We start from the raw sequence: 16,764 nt of genomic DNA on the forward strand, positions 1-16,764 counted from the left end.
ATGTTGTTAGATCCTATTGAATTTTCTTCCCCCTGTGACCTTTTCATTTTTGCTGTTTCTGGAAAGACATTCTTTCTAAAATTTTGAATAGGGTGTCTTATCTGTTACACCAACAACAATGAAAGCCCATTCATCTTTTAGAAAATGACCATTCCTCTTGTCCAGAGGTTAGTTTTACTCCCATGCTGTTTTCTAGAAAAAGAAGACACCTGGAATACGAAAGATGAAAGAGACCGCGATCACTTACTTGCAGTCAGAAGGACATTATGAGTACATAAAAGGAGGTGATCTGTTTAGTGAGGGAAATACTTGAACAACTTATTGTGCAGCATATTATGACGTCAAGTACTTTTCTTAGAAATTTATCATGTGATGTTTCACCCCCTCCCATAAAACTCAAATTTTTTGTGAAGAACTGTTCATTTATATCTAACTAAAACTTGTGAATGATGAGAACGTGGTGGATGATACTGACGAGATGATAAAGTTCCTCCAAATCACACAGCAGTATTGAAAGCTTTAGACACTATTCCTGACTATTTACAATTTAATTTTGCTTCTGAAACTCCCCCTTATCCCATTTATATGAACTGGAAAAAACTGTTTTTGAATAACGTCGGCAAAAACAAATACAAACATGTATTAAGATTATTTTGTAAGAAAATAAATTGTCTTAAGGTATGTTAAATTTTTTCTTTGTATAATTATAGTAAATACCAAAACAGTATAAATATTAACATTTAATCTTTAGAAACATATTTATTCATATTGTCACTGCAATTTACGTTGCGTTTTAGAATTTTGAAGTTTTTCACTTATGCGCTTTTTTCTCTTGGCCCCTTACACCGTTGCATAAGTGGGAGTTCACTGTAGTTTCTAACAAAATAAATTTTTCGTGATTATATTAGCCACCATAAAAACAATTTATGCACAATTGTAAATATATTCAATATAGAGTGAATCATTAATTTTTTTCAATTAATAATTACTTAACACAATTGTGTAAAAAAAATTATTCAAAATTATAAATAATTAATTTAACTATTATTTAAAAAGATTATCTCTCTTGCAAAATGCAGCAAAGTTGCTCATGATAATGCATGAATCCTTCCCACCGAATCCAGCTCAGTACTCGAACCCTCAAGTACTTCATAAAATGATTGGAGCTTTCATGTGCTACAGACCAATGGTATGTCGAAATAGATTCTGATTGAATGAATTATGAAAACGTTGAATAGAACAATGTGAAAACCACGCGTTTTGCGTAATTTGAGGTGAAAATTGATATGGTAAAGAAACAAAATCTCATTTTGGAACATCAAGCACTTTTCAAAAACACCCAATGAAAAAAAGCACCTTTAAGCACTTTTTAAAAACGCTATGCACCCTGTTAGAGAGTCATAAAAATCACCTTAACTATTAAAATATTTAAAAACTATTAAAATATTTAAAAACTATTGAAACATTAATTATATTTTAAAACAAGTTAGTTTGAATTAAGTAAAAAATAAAAATAAAAAGTAGTCATAATCATTCCAATTGACCCTAAGTAGGACAATCAACAAACTGCAATACTATTTTTTAATATTATTACAAAATAATATATTTCTTTCTTTTATTTCAAAGCTTTCAGTGCTTAAAAATGTCACTTCAAGATTGTGATTGCTTTTTGAGTTGCAAAACATGAAAAATATTGTGCACTTTGGATCTTTTACAGGTTTTTGTCTCACAAATTTAGACTTATCCTAACTGAAGAAGTAACTTGATAATAGTAATTCTATTATTAACATCTACATTAATACTTACCCAGTAAAGAAGCTTTGAGTGTCTCAGCTTCTCTGAAAAAAAGGAAGAACCTCTTAAAAGACGTAAAATTTAAATATGAACAAAATAAAATAATAATAATTAAAATCATTGAAAGCAAAACAAGATAATTTACCTACTATCGAAACAAAATAATATTTTATTTACAATTAAGTGCATTTTAAAAATTATTTAACGTTATACAGAGCATTTACTTGGAATTCTTTCACAAGCCTCATTTAGTGTAACATGGCTCATCATATTGAGTGATAAATAACTAAAAAATTATATAAATAGAGGAAAAGTATTAAAAGAATATCAAAAAAATCATATTATCATATTTTGTATTACACAGGCTAATGGGGAAGGGAAAAAAAGGTGAATAAAGCACAAATGAAAATACACAGTATAGTTTTGTTTCGATAAACAAGAACTTTTCTTTAGGTCTAAACACCAAATGATAGTAGGAAAGTAAAAAGTCCATGTACGAAATGGTTAAACCAATTAGGAAACAGGGAAAAGTGTGAACAATAATAAAAAATGGGAGATAACAAATTGGTTGAGGGGATTTGGTGGGAACCCCAGGCTGCAAAAGATTAGATTTCCGAACACTGGGAAACAAGAAAGAACATTAACTAAATTCGAATTTTTCACTAAGTGGAATGATTCCAGAAATAAAGGTTGGTAGATGAATAGCAGGGTTAATGATTTTTTCAGAAGAAAACTCAAACATGTGATTAGAATTCCAACTACGCACGGTGAAGGAAGATCATCCTTATTTTGGCCTTGTTCTATAAATTAAAATTTGAGAGTATGTTTAGTTAGTAGTCAAGGCCACATTAATATGAAATTTGATAAATAACCTAGCTATTAATATAAGTAATAGGGTATTTAAGGTTGGTGAAATTAGGTTTATTTACAGGGAAGAAAAATGCTTTAAACTCCAATTTATTCAAAATCTTAGTAATTTAGGAACTGGTTTTCAGTAAAGAAGATAAAGCAATCAAATTGTTAAAGTTCAAATTGAAGAGTTTACTCCATAAAAGGATAAATTTTCTATGCCTTTAATCAATAATATTAAAAGGAAAACCACAATCTATAATAGTAGCTCAATGTAAAGAAACTCTTCCTTGAGTGGATAACAATTAGAACAATATTTAGAAGAAACAAGTGTGTAAGGCAGAGCTATCTTTAGAATAGGGAAATAGATTAAAAAGATGTGAGGGGGAGTGAAGCCGTAAATAGAATACGATAAAAAGTAGTGGGAAATTTTTCGTAATTACGAGCAATGAGAACATTTTAGAAAGGCAAAAACTTAGTATTTTCTTGTTCAAATGTGAATTGTATGCAAGAATCTGTAGATTTCATAATATTGAGAACATGATCAATGTTAGCACTGTTTATCAATGTAAAACAACTGTCGTCCTATTGTTATATATATTATAACTTGTAGTACCCCCTGGGCAACATCCACCTGGTTCCTTTTTTCAAAAATTTACAAATTTAAAATCTATTTGGTACCGGGGCGATTGTAATTAGCACAACAGATCACGATACAGAAATCTCCCCGTATGAGGTATAAGCCTTTGAGTTGGTCCCTTTCTTTGTTTTTGCTCTTAGTTTCTCACGAGCTGCTGCCAGGAATTTGCCAAGACTTGGCGATTATGTTGCCACAGATCATGATATGCAAATCTCCCCTCGAACCTCTCTCTATTTTTTTTTAAATTTGCAAATTTAAAATCCGTTTGGCGCATTGGCAATTGTACAAGGCACAACAACTCACGATATCCAAACATCTCCCAATTCATAAACAGGCACACCACAGCTGTTTCTATATATCCAAATTAGAAAACATTAAATAAATAATGTGAATAGCTTTTTGCTCGAATATCAATGGGGCTTTTAGTAAGTAGTTAAAAACGCTCAAACGGGTAAATGGAGAAAAAGTTTTGACCTCTTATTTTGGAAAATATAAATAAAAATAATGTCAATAGCAACATATGTTGACGTTAGATAGTTAGGTGACATTTAAGATAAAGAAAAAACTTCCCTCAATAAATGACTAATTGAACTTTAAAATTCATTATGATACCAACAGAATGCAAAATATGCGATAATTTTAAAAAAAAATTTATTTTTAAGAAAGTAAACATACTTAAAAATTTGTGAAGGTGAGGCCTTCATTTCTTCCCTTAGGGTTTCCAGTTTTTTTAAGGGACAAAATAATGTAATATTTTCAGGAACACCATAGAATAGCGTTATACAGTAGCTTTATATCCGATAATAAATATTTAGATATATTTCATAACCAATGAAAGAATGATTTAATATTCCTATTATCACATCACATCACATCACTGCTCATCAAAACATTAAATTTCATTAAACAAAACAATAGGACGATGCCATTAAAACCCACTAAATTGCATATTATTTTTTAAATGAACAAATTTAACAAATATTTAATATAAATTAGTTTAATCTGTAATTTTTTAATTCTTTTATGGAATAGTACTGAAAACTTAAGATATTTTGTTTATTTTCAAATTTCTGAAATTCGGATAGTATAATCGATTATATAACTGTAATCAATATAGTTTAATTTCAAATAAAGCCAAAAGCTAAAATTTCACACTTTGCTAAATGCTTTGAAATCCATAATCCGTCCTCAATTTAACTCAATAATTTACGTTAAATTTATGTGTGACTAGATTTTTATGTAAGTTGTATTTTTTCTCATTAAAAAAAAAACAACATTTGTTTTCATAGTGCTTTTCATTAATTCAAATTTTAGTAAATTCTTTGTTTTATTTCTTGCAGTTTATTAATAGATAATCTATCTCGCATTTTTAGTTCTCATTATGTCATCCCTAACGTTTCAACAGAAGCCTTTCTTTCCATCTCCACCTGATAAAGGAAGCTTCCCATTAGATCACGATGGTATGCATTAGATTTATTTATTTATATTGTCTTTTTATGTAGGTAATTTACGAAATTTTTTAAGATTAACATAAGCTGCATTCAACATAAATTCAGAAGAATCGAATGATTCTTTTTTCGTTGACTTAACCTTTCATGAGCAACAATATAGAATGTATTAAGTGGTTTGGTGGCTATATCATCTTTTATTAGTTATTGCAATTGGTTGATGTGGAATAATGGAGAATGTGATGTAAAAGTAATTTAAAAAACTTTTATTTCATTTTTTTATCTACAAATGCACCTTTAAAATGTTCAGTTTCTAATAATTTTCAGAGGGATAGTAGTTGATTGTAGTTGGGCCAACTACAGTCACCAAGTTGCCAAATAGATTTTAAACTTAAAAATTAAAAAAAAAAAAAAAAAAACGTGTAGCTGTGGTTGCGAGTTATACCTTTCGTGTTGGTCCCTTTCTGTGGTGTTTTTTTTTTTTTTTAGTTTCTCACAGGCCGCTGACCGGAAGTTTCCAAGACTTGACGATTATTCTGCCACAGATCACGATACGGAAATCTCCCATATTTTCAGTATAAATTGTATAAAAAATCATTTAAGCTGTCTATCGAAAAATATTTTTTCTAATTTACTTTTTTTTAATGTGCTCTCGGAGATTTTCTCTTAGCATGCCTTTAATTATTATTTATAAAGTGCAAATTTTCTCTTATTTAGATAATGAGTGAAAATTACTTTTTGAAATATATACATAAAATAGTATATGGTAGTAACTTAAAAATTGTTGAACAAATTTAGTTATTACATGATATTACATATTTTGATAAATTTTCAGGGTGTTAAGTGAATGCCCTTTTACGTGAGGAAGCACATTCTCTTTTTTTATTCTTAGGAAGAACTCTGTAACTGTACTAAATATTAATAGTAATTTAGTTAAACCCTTGCATTGATTGAAAAAATTATTAACTCATATATATATATTTTAATTATAATTAGTAGTTCATTAATAAGTGAACAAATTATTCATTAATGAAATTAACATTAGTTCACTAATATTGAAAATATTTATGTACGTATAAATAGGAGTACAGAAAATTCTCAGAGCCTAAAAATCCCAATGAAAAAAAATATTTTTAGAAAATAAAGTTTATGTAAGAAAAAAATTCATTTGATTTTATATGTGTTCGTTTGACTTGAATAAACGAGCATATGTGTCATAAAATAATAGAAATCAAAATAGTAATAATTTATTCAAGAAAATTTAAAGTCTCACTTATTAACTAAAAGGAATTCTAACTAACTTCTTTTTTAACAAGAAGAAGTTTTGCAAACCAAAATATTTTGTAGGAATTTTTTTAGACCAAAAACTTCCCCATGGCTGTCTGAATTTCCTCCAAAGCCTTGTTCACACAGTTAGACATATTCTGCTCATCTCAATATAATTAATAACAACAAATATTAAGAACCATAAAAAAAAAAAATTATCATTGTGATCAGACAATTATTTTCAAAAACTTTGATTTCATTTAATCTAAAAAGTCTGCCTAAATCATAACATAAGAGAATTAAAATCAATGCTTATGTTGATAATAATTAACAACTCATAGTTATTACCAGTAATAGAAGCCGAATTGTTAAAATATGGGTTTTAAAATATTAAGATTGCCATTAGAAAAGCCAATCAATAGTTTCAATGATTTTTGCAGCATTTTTAAAAGTTGATATATAATATAAATGATAATTATAGAAGTATATAATATAAGTATTGTGCATGATTTAGTATCTAATAAAATGACTCCAATGTCAAAAAAGAAACTTGCCTCAGGGTTTTGACAGTTTTTAATGGATTTTGACAGTTCTTGACACTTTTCAGCAGGTTTTTGTTGTGTCATGCCAAAAACCAGTTTTAGACACCGAAAACGCAACCCATGTTAACTATCTTGATTCAATAAAATATTTTTTAAGCATATACATTACGGTTTTTAGGAAATAATCAATATTTGGCTCTGAATGATCTGAAATAATATTTTTAACTAGAGAATATTAGAAATAGTTTTTACACACATTTAAGTTCTCAAAAACTTGCACACGGCTTGCAAATTTATGTCCTAGAAGACAAATTGAAAAGTGATGTGAGAAAAATTTAAACTAGATTACTTTATACTGAACCACAAGTTTTGTACTAGTATACTAATTTTATTTAGGCAAGTCAATTTCGTGGTTTTTTCAACAACTTTTGTTTTGAGAAATGATCATTTTGTTTTTTTATTATCGTGAAGCATTTTAATGGAACATTTCTGATAGACTTAACTTTTTACTGTCATTTTTTTCCTGTTCAGTAATCAGGTAACATAAAAAACTGTTATTTTTAATGCTTAAGTTACATTTTAAGAACTAAGAACAATTTTTTTCCTGTTTATTAACTTTTCTTTTTATCAGCATTTTTATAATGATGCTTCATTTTTGTTTAACGAGTGTTTATAATGAACGTTGTTCTTTTATTGTCATTTTTTTCTCCTTAAAATACAGCAATGTGAAAAAGTAAAATTGAGATTTTTAGTGTTAGATTTAATGTTTAAAAATTAAGAATAAAAAAAGATTAAAAATTAAGAATGATTTTGTTTTGGTTTCCATCTAGCTTTTTCTTCTTAAAAAACACTTTAGTTTTTATTGATATTTTTATTATTGCACTACAATCAAGAGGGTTTCTATTAGAATTAATTCTTTTTTCATCACCTTTTCTTAAAAACTGATCAGTAATTGGAAAACTGAAATATTCAGATTTAAAATTTTCTTTCAAGAAATAAAATCGATTATAATTTTTTCTGTTTTGCTTTTGTACATAATCTTTTTTTCTTTTTTTTTTTNTTTTTTTTTTTTGATAGCGTCTCATTTCTAAAAGTGTTAGGTACTTAGTTTCTCTTATAACACAAGGTGTTAAACCTAAGAATGGTTAAAAATGTCGCCATTAAATCTGGGCTTGTCATAAACAAGTTTTTTCTGTATGGAATGATAAAATAATTTTTAGTATTAAAGGTTTAAAAGAATTTGTTCCTAAAATTCAAATGTGATTTTTTTTGATAAAATATTAACAGTTTAAATTTAGTAAAAATTAAGCTTCATTTTGTTTTAATTGATATTGTCATTTCAGTTAGTGATAATGTGCAATTGATGTGTGATGTCTGAATTTTTAGTTGCTCTTAAATAAAAATGTTTGTTTATTTTATATTCACTCATTTTTAGGAGAGTGTAAAAGGCAGATGCTGAAGTACTTATTGTGTTTAAATCGTCAGAACAATTCCAATGAAGAATGTCGGCATCTTGCTAAAGATTATCTGCAATGCAGAATGGAAAAGTAATTTTTTTTTATCTCCTTCAAACATGAGCAAAAATTAAACTTATCTAAGTTTAATTTTACAATTGACTCTTCTTTTTTAACAATTTTGAAGGGACTGAGAAAAATGAATCTTAAATAAAGTTCATCTTTAAATAGAATTTGTAGAAAATAAAACTTTTCCCTTCTCATTTCGACAGGCTTAAAATTATCACTTTATTTTGTAATAAATTAGCATGTTTAGAAAAATATATAAGTTTTTGAATGTTATTTTTCATTGAACAAAGAATATTAGAACAAAAATAAAATAGATTAACAAAAAAAGCATAAGAATTAAGTAAGTTTCTTTTTTAAAAAATTTTTTACATATTAAAATAGTATGGAGAGTATTCTGTATTAAGAGGAAGCAGTGACTTATATTTTGTCTATGCATGGTTCACGCTGAACATTCATCAACCTGCCAAATAGGATAAAATCATCAATTTGGCGAGAAAATCATGTTTTGGCAAATGGTTTTTGTTTTTCTATCAAACCCTCAACCCTGAAAAAATTGTGAAAAAAAATCAAAAGGAATTTTTTGGGATCAAATTTTGTAATTTTTATTCAATTACAGTAATTTCCATTAGATACGTTACATAACCAATTAGAATTAGTATTACAATAAGTTCAGATAAGCAACAAGAGAGATAACGTAAGCATGAGAGAAACTACTGTAAAATACAGATTAATATGTTTGTTGCCGGATCTCGTGATATCGCATAACAAAATTCTTTTCTACAGTTCCTGCCACTAAAGCAGATTAAATAATATCAAGGTGCATGTTACCATCCAACTAGTTTTGCAGAAAGTATATTTTCTTGTGACAGTAGCATATCCATTACGTGACAACAACATAATGTTGCTTCAGGTTTATCCTTATATTACTGCCCTCTAGTCTAAGAAGTAATCTAAATTGAACCCCAACATATTTCTATTTCTTTCTCATCCATTGCTCATTAACTTTTCCCCAACTCCAGATTGACTCTTGATTTGAATTTGGATTTTATAAAATAATTTACTTTATAATAAATTTGAATTTCGATTTGAAGTTTTTATGAAAAAAAATCAATCATACAATTTTTTTAAGTTTTGTCTTTGGCTAAGAATTGTGAAAATTGGCTTATACTTTTGATCTTTGGCTAATTTACTGACTAATAATTTAAATTCCTTAGTGCAGGCCTTGTCACTTTCTCCTTCATCATTTTCATTGATAATTCTTCATAAATTTCATATACTTCTCTTAAATCATTTCAAATATTTTCACATGAGATGAAGAAATCCTCTTAATAGAAAATTTCAATCGTCTTTCTCGACCCCATTACAACTATTTTGTTTCCTCTGACAGAAAATTAAAAAAAATATATATATAGACATGTATATATATTTTTTTGCACATTAAAAAATGTCATCGCTATAGAGAGACATCCTTATATAGTGTTCTCACTAAGCGTTTTTAGAAGAGTGGCCCGCCCTTTGATGCACCCTCTTTGACCTTTTAGTAAAAATAAACTGCCATCTCTTAAGAACATGGCCTTTTTATTCATATTCTGTTTTTAAAAAAATTAATTCGCTATTTAAATAATAATTATACACTCGTGAAATTATCTGTGTTTATATCTGATTACTATTACAGATATATATTTTGTCAGGATTATTCTCAAATGGTTAAATTTGTATAGTTTTGTTCGGGGGGGGGGGGGTTTTATATTGATGAATTTCTTACGTGATTTTAAAACTATTTTTAAATACCTTTCTTTTTTTTAAAAAAAAGGCATCTTTAAATATTTATTTTGTGATAATTTTCAGTTTTTGAAAAAAATTGTGCACAGTGATTGTTTTTTAGCATGCCTTTAAAAAAAAGTTGTTTTTTTTTTAACTACCAATTTTTCTCTTGTTTTAGGTAATAAATCAGAATTACTTTTTGAAATATACACATAAAATAGTATAAGAGGTTAATTAGAATTATTGAGGATCGAATTCAGTTATTATATATTATTACACATTTTGACAAATTTTTACGGTGTTAAGTAAGTGCCCTTTCAAGACTCAAAATGCCCTTTTCTGTGAGGAAGTGTCCTGCTCTTTTTACTCCTCCAGAGAACTCTGTCCTTGTATAGAGACTTTTCTACTATGAAGGAGGGGAACATATCGTCTTTCAATAGAAACTGTCATTATGTAGTTAATGAGATTCTAAACTGTATTTAAGTTTATAATATTTATATATATAGTAAAAGAAAAGGAGCCACATCTCACTATAGCCTATATCACTGCATTCCTATGCTGCTTTCCGATTGTGTTAGCTATTAATATGTATAGCTAACACATTTAAGCAGTTAAAAGCAGACCTAAATTAACAATTTTGCTATATACCAAAAAATGGGCGAGTTCCCTAACTTGGAGTTTTGAAAATGTGCTCTTAATTGTTCTGCTATTTGAAAATAGCAAAAAAAGTTTTAACCTTTAGAGAGTTATAAACAAAAAAATTTGTGTTGAAAAAATGTTTTTATTTTAATACAAAATATTTTCCAATGCTGCTCCAACTTTACATCAAGATAAAATTTCATGTACATTTAGAAATTGATAATCTGATGGGTGTGTGTTATGTAAGGCAATCTATGTACAAAATATACTTTCTAAAAATTGTGAATCAAATTTTATTATTCTTTAAAATTTTTATCTAAAGCTCTAATATTTAAGAAGAAAAAAAACTGCAAAATTGTTGTAATCAACTCAGTCAGCAGCAGTGAGACATTTCAAACTGTTTTGTCACCAAAACAATAATTGGTTACATTACATTTGATCTATAAAAGCAATTATTGGGTTAAGATAATTTTATTGGAAATTGAGTGTCAAAATGTGTTTGATCGTTTATCGATATGCATACAATGTTTTTCCAGTTTGAGCTATATGTTATTTCAATCAAAATGAAATGAAAAGTATAAAATATTTGAACTATAATTTCATATAGAATTTTATAAAATGAAGTGGATAATGATTGTTACTTAGCAAATGGAAGAGACACTTGTGATCATTTTTACTATTTTTTAATTATGTTAATCTAAATATTACTTTAAAATAGATATTTTTTTTATTATTTGTGTTCTGAAATAACGAGTTTCAATTTTATCCATTTATCATAATATCCATGTAAAATTGTTAAAAAAATATCTGATCATGTGAGCCTATTCATTATTCTAAAATATTTTCTACAATTCTTTTCTTTCAAAATTCAGTTTTCTATACCCATTATCAAATATTAGTGATTTGGTTAAATTCATCAAATGTTCTTGCATATTATCAGCATTATGGATCGAGAATTACGGAGTATAGTATGTTTCTCTTCTGTGTAAATAACATATGCATATTCTTTTAATTTTGATCATGTGTGTACATTTATTTGTACTAGACATTTCTTATTCTAAAACGACATTTTAATTGCGTCCGCTTGGGAACTAACGCAAGGTTTGCACTAATCATCAGATTAAAAAAAAATTTGTTGTGTTTGAACCTTATTTCTTTACTAAACTAAAGATAAAAGTAACTGTCAGAATTTTTTTTTAATTGCTAATGCTTGTATAACTGGTATGGTTAACAAGAATTTCATTTGATTTTTATTTCAGAAATTTAATGGCTCATGAAGAGTGGGAAAAGCTGGGTTTTCCAGAAAAAGAGACAAAGTAGTGATTGTGATGAACATTGCAAAATTGTTTCTATTTTTAAATATGTAAATAGAGCTAATTGTCTAATTTATAGTGAAAAAAATTTTTCTTCCTTAATTTTTTGGAAAAAGGATTTCAGCAGCATAAACCTATTGACCCTTCAAGAGTTGAGTTTCAGGACAAAATTATATCTAAATGATTTTCAGCTCGTAATTTCAGATGTATGGAATTCGTTGTTTGTAATACGAGGGATATTTTTTAAATAAGGGCTGTTTGGAAATAAAAACCAAATGAAAGAAAATTTTTATGAAGCAAATTTATTTTTTGATTCAACATACATTTCTCTTTTTTTCAAAATAGTTGTCAACTTTGCTTAAACACTTACACCAACTAGATTTAGAATACCCTCTTCATAGTAACTTGCCGCCTGCTCCGATATCCAAGAGGTTACGACCGTTTTCACGTCTTCGTAATCATTGTACTAGTTGCCGGCAAAACGATATTTAGAACATCGGGTAAGGTTAAAATCACTTAGCGCAAGGTCTGGGCTGATGAGGGGTGATCCAAAACTTCCCAGCCGAAAGAGCCAATAAAGCTCGGGACTGAGCTGTGGAGAGTCATGGAGTAGCGAAATTTTCTGTCAGCGTGCCAGTAGGAAGCTTCAGAAATCTGTCAGTGAATGTATGTAGCAGACAGGTTTTTTGCCGACTAAAAACGCATCACTGACCGTACCTCGTATTGGCGGGTGATTTGTTAAATTTGAACATATTAAAGACGCAGAACAACTGACTGCACAGGGTACATACACAGCGGAGCATAGTTGTTCCCAAGAAATGCCGAGACACTCCGCAAGTACTCGTTGTGACGCAAGCGTCATTTATTAATGTACACAAGAAAATGGACCTTAATTTTTAAAAATAAACAGCCCTCGTACCACTTAACTGAAGTTGGAATCTGTTGAAAATAGCATTTAATTGGACAAAAAACTATCATTTGTATTTTTTTCTTTTGTATAACATTTAACAAATAGCATTAGTATTAGTTTATAAAATGTGTTCTATAATGTGTAATATAAAATGTATTTAAAATAAAGTTCTTAAAATAGAATTGTCAGTATTTTTCCTTGGTGCCAGTTTTTGACCAATCAGTTGCTTTAAAAAAATCTATTTTCAAAATATTTTTTCAGGAAGAGGGTAAATAAACATCATATATATATATATTTACAGTGGAACACAGATTTTACATTTTCCACTGGACCAGCTTTAAACACCGCACGAAGCGTAATAACGTAAAATTGCGGTAAAAACTATATTTTTCGAAAATTCATTCTTGTGAGATGATATACTAGAAAAAATATGTAATCTTTACATGTTTTTTTTTTGCTTTTGTATACAATTTCAGTCTTCACAATACTTACTATTGTTTTCAAATTTACTTTTTTCGCAAATGCTTTCAAACTCTTGATCAGTTGTAGATATATTCTCCGATATTTTCATCTCTGTCATAGAAAGTAGCCTTTAAATCAGATATGGAAAGGAAAAGTAATGGAATGTCATCGACTTCAGAAGCAATTTCCGATGGATAACTAGAAGTTATATTAAACCTGTTTGTGAGGTGACTCTATCCAATCAGAACATTTATTTGTGAAGCATCTTGCAGATCACCTGAATCAGGAAAAAGAAATGATTACCTAACCAGCTGTTTAGTGCAACGTTCTTTAAATGCTTAGATGATTCAAAAGTTGGAAGAAAAAGATCACAATTAAAGCTCCTTTCTACCGTGCATTGGATATCCTACCATTTCTGATTTTGAATGAAGGGGGAAATCCTCTCCCTGAGACACTTAGATAGAAAGAATGTGAGAAAAGCTAATAAATCTTTTTTCAAGAAGAAAGAAAAAATTCCTAAAAAGTTTTTGCAAGCTTTGTGGAGAAAAAATGATTTTTATCTATTAGAAAAACCTATAAAACCGATTTTTTTTTTGAAGGAAAAAAAAAAGAGAGTAATGGAAAATTTAACATTATCGGTATAGGCAATTTTCCCGGACCAGCAAAAAATTACGTAGAAAGCGAAATAATGTACGAAAAAAAGTAAAACCAGAGTTCTGCGTGTGTATATATATATTGACTAGGACTGGGCGATATAAGAAATTTTATATCGTGATGCATCGTCAGTTTTGCATAGCGATATAGTATTTTTGAAATTCATTTACTTGTAAGGCGCAGAAAGTCGGATTTCTATCAAAACTTCATACTCAGATTGATTTAAATCAATTTATGAATTTGATGTATATGTTTTGCTTAAGAAAGATATTAATGTTATATTTTCTAAAAATGATCGCGCAAATAACGAAAGATTTCTTAGTTTAAAAATAAATAATAAAAAAATAAATAAAATTGAAATTTATCAATATATTTACCTAACAATATAGAAAGAAAATTTAAAAAATAAGTTCGTTAAAAATTATTTGTATGCTTAAAACAAAGTGCTAAATAAATTAAACAAAAAAAAAAAACACACTTTTAAAACAACACTATTTTTTATCGTTATTATTTCACATGAATAATAAAGTTAAATTGAATAATTACCGAATTCTGAACGAAAAAACAAAGTAAGATTTAATTTCTTAAAAATAAAAACAAAAGAAATGATATTCGATAATATATTCAACTGACAATATTGAAAGAAAATTAAAAAACACGATTATACTCTGTAATAAAATGAAGTGCTAAATGATTTAAAAAAAGGAAGTCGCAATTGCAAACATTACTAATTTTTTTGAATAAACAAAGTTGACTGACTTATGTCCAAATCCAAAAGAGGAAAAATAAGTTTTGTTATAATTTTATTTATAAAAATGAAGACAACTAAATATTTATAAATTTAAAATCAGTAATAAAAACCCATTAAATTATTATTTTATCCAAAAAGTTTTTAATAAATTAAAATAAAGTAAAAAATAACCTTACAAATTTAATTACTTTTTAATTTAATTCTTTATGGGCACCTTAAATTAGATTTCGGTTTGTAATAAATTCAATAATGTAAAATAATACTTAAACATATAATATCAAAATTAGTTTTCACATTTAAAAATAAAAGTTTTGTTTAAAAAAAATACCTAATTAATTAAGAAACACTTCTTTATATATTCTTTTCAATAATAGATTACGTTCAGAACAAGGTAACGACGGCGATCACAAAGTCAGTCCCACTGAAAATAATCTACAAGAAACGATATCAAGTCGCGACAAAGAAGAAGAAAAAAATAAAAGGTGCGGAAACGAACATGCGAGATCACGATATATGTTCTCAAAACTGATTCTGATTCTACCGCTCATCAATCAAAGCCGTTTCAATATTACGATACGAACATCGTCTTCCCCAGCTCGAGTTGGCACGCAAGAGATCCTTGCGTGTCTTGTATCGCTATATCGTTCGTCTTCTTTACTCGACGGCTTAAATCAGATTTCTGATGCATCGCCTGGGACGAAGGTCGCTGTATCGGCCTGCCGATACAGGCATTAAATCGATATGTCGCGATATATCGATTTATAGCCCAGTCCTAATATTGACTATTATTTTAAAGCTAAAAATTATGAAAGAGTGTCATATTCTCATTTATTTTTGAGGGAATAATTAGAAATGTTCATTCAAGTGGCATGTTTACAAGAATGGACACAGCAAAAAATGGATCTTTTGTCTTTTGAGTTTTTAACCCAAATTTAGAAACTACCCTTACGAAAATTTAAGGTTGATTTGAGGTATATTTGGGGTATAATTTTTATTGCTGAGAAAACAGCAATAAAAATTACACCTCCTGAAGGTTGTAATTAAGGTGCACGAGGTTGTTTTGTATATATTTCAGCCTATTTTGAGGTTGTTTAAAATCAACTTCAAATCAACCAGGCTGATGAGGTGATTCTCAAGGTATACGAGGTTGATTTTCTGACACTTGTAACAAAAGAGGTACTTACGAGGTATAAAAAATATACCTTTTTTCAACTAAAGAGAGTGAAGTATTAATTGAGTTGTATGAAGTCATTTTATTTATACCTAAGGTTGTTTAAAGTACACTTCATATCAACTAGCTCACTTCCCAGAGTTCCGTGCAAATGGCGTGTGTGTTTACAATCGAAAGTTTCCTCGAAATTCGGTAAGTGTGCTTGACATTTATTAATTTAGCTTTATCACTTTTAATCAAATATGCTTCAATTTTCGAACTTAAATTTCATTATTTTTGTTTTAAAGACGCGTCCTGATCTTACATTATTTAAGTCGGAAGATATTCTTTGAGGCTATTGTTGTAGGCTTAGCAATAAGCAGGGCCTGATTACCGAAAAGGCACAGGAAGCAAGTGCTTCCCCTATTAAATTCTAGGGGGCCCCCAAAATGACNTCGTTACAGCAGGTTACGCACAGTATATTTTATTGTTTGTAATTTATTCAAATGTAACTATTCTTTTTGTTTTGCTTAAATGTATATGTTTTAACTCAGCAGTATGCAAGCTGATTGAGTAAAAGATTCATAATTTCTCTTATAAATAAATCACTGAAAATTGAAAGATTTTTAAAATAGCAATTTTGCTTTGAAATTCTGCTATAGCTGTATACTTATCGTTTGCTTGGATATCTGTTGCAAAGTTTATATTGTTGTTTATGAGTGAAAAAAATGTGTATAATAACACTGCATTTTAAATCTGATTAACATACAATTTCTTTTTGTAATATAGGGGCCGTTCAAAAAGTACGTACACAAAAATGGAGAAATTTTAAACCCCTCCCCCCCCTTCGTACATTACCGTACATAAGGTCTTACTCCCCCCCTTAGAGTACGTACATTTTATTAGTCTACCCCCCTTTTTCATAAAAATTAAAATAATTATGTTTTAAATAAAATTAAATATTTACTTAAGGAGTGTGTAGGATAAAGTCAAATTTAAATTTGGTGTATGTTTATAAAGTACGTACTTTGTATATCAAGATTATTAAAATTTTTTTTA

At 28.3% G+C, this 16,764-nt stretch overlaps 2 protein-coding genes across 3 annotated transcripts in view; one reads left to right on the plus strand and one right to left on the minus strand.

Moving 5' to 3' along the window:
* LOC107445605 (nonsense-mediated mRNA decay factor SMG7) overlaps positions 1-4,347 on the minus strand; it is a 62,999-nt gene extending 58,652 nt beyond the window's left edge. Inside the window, exons 1-2 of the mRNA XM_043050198.2 lie at positions 3,959-4,347; positions 1,807-1,838 (exon numbers count right to left, since the gene is read on the minus strand). Of these exons, the coding sequence (XP_042906132.1) occupies positions 1,807-1,838; positions 3,959-3,987 (61 nt within the window). The 5' untranslated portion in view covers positions 3,988-4,347. The remainder of the gene's footprint in view (positions 1-1,806; positions 1,839-3,958) is intronic.
* A 52-nt stretch (positions 4,348-4,399) lies between these two features.
* LOC110282374 (cytochrome c oxidase assembly protein COX19) lies at positions 4,400-12,870 on the plus strand. Of its 2 annotated transcripts, none has more exons than XM_021145587.2 (4): positions 4,400-4,522; positions 4,657-4,743; positions 7,975-8,086; positions 11,725-12,870. In XM_021145587.2, exons 2-4 carry the CDS (start codon positions 4,665-4,667, stop codon positions 11,783-11,785), a joined length of 252 nt encoding a protein of 83 aa, XP_021001246.1. In that variant the 5' UTR covers positions 4,400-4,522; positions 4,657-4,664; the 3' UTR covers positions 11,786-12,870. The 2 variants fall into 2 exon arrangements, with proteins under 2 accessions (XP_021001246.1, XP_021001247.1); XM_021145588.3 differs by having other exon boundaries at positions 4,442-4,522; positions 4,624-4,743.
* The last annotated feature ends 3,894 nt before the right edge of the window (positions 12,871-16,764 follow it).

The sequence above is a fragment of the Parasteatoda tepidariorum genome, chromosome 3 (genome assembly GCF_043381705.1).
Source record: "Parasteatoda tepidariorum isolate YZ-2023 chromosome 3, CAS_Ptep_4.0, whole genome shotgun sequence".
Taxonomy (NCBI): domain Eukaryota; kingdom Metazoa; phylum Arthropoda; class Arachnida; order Araneae; family Theridiidae; genus Parasteatoda; species Parasteatoda tepidariorum.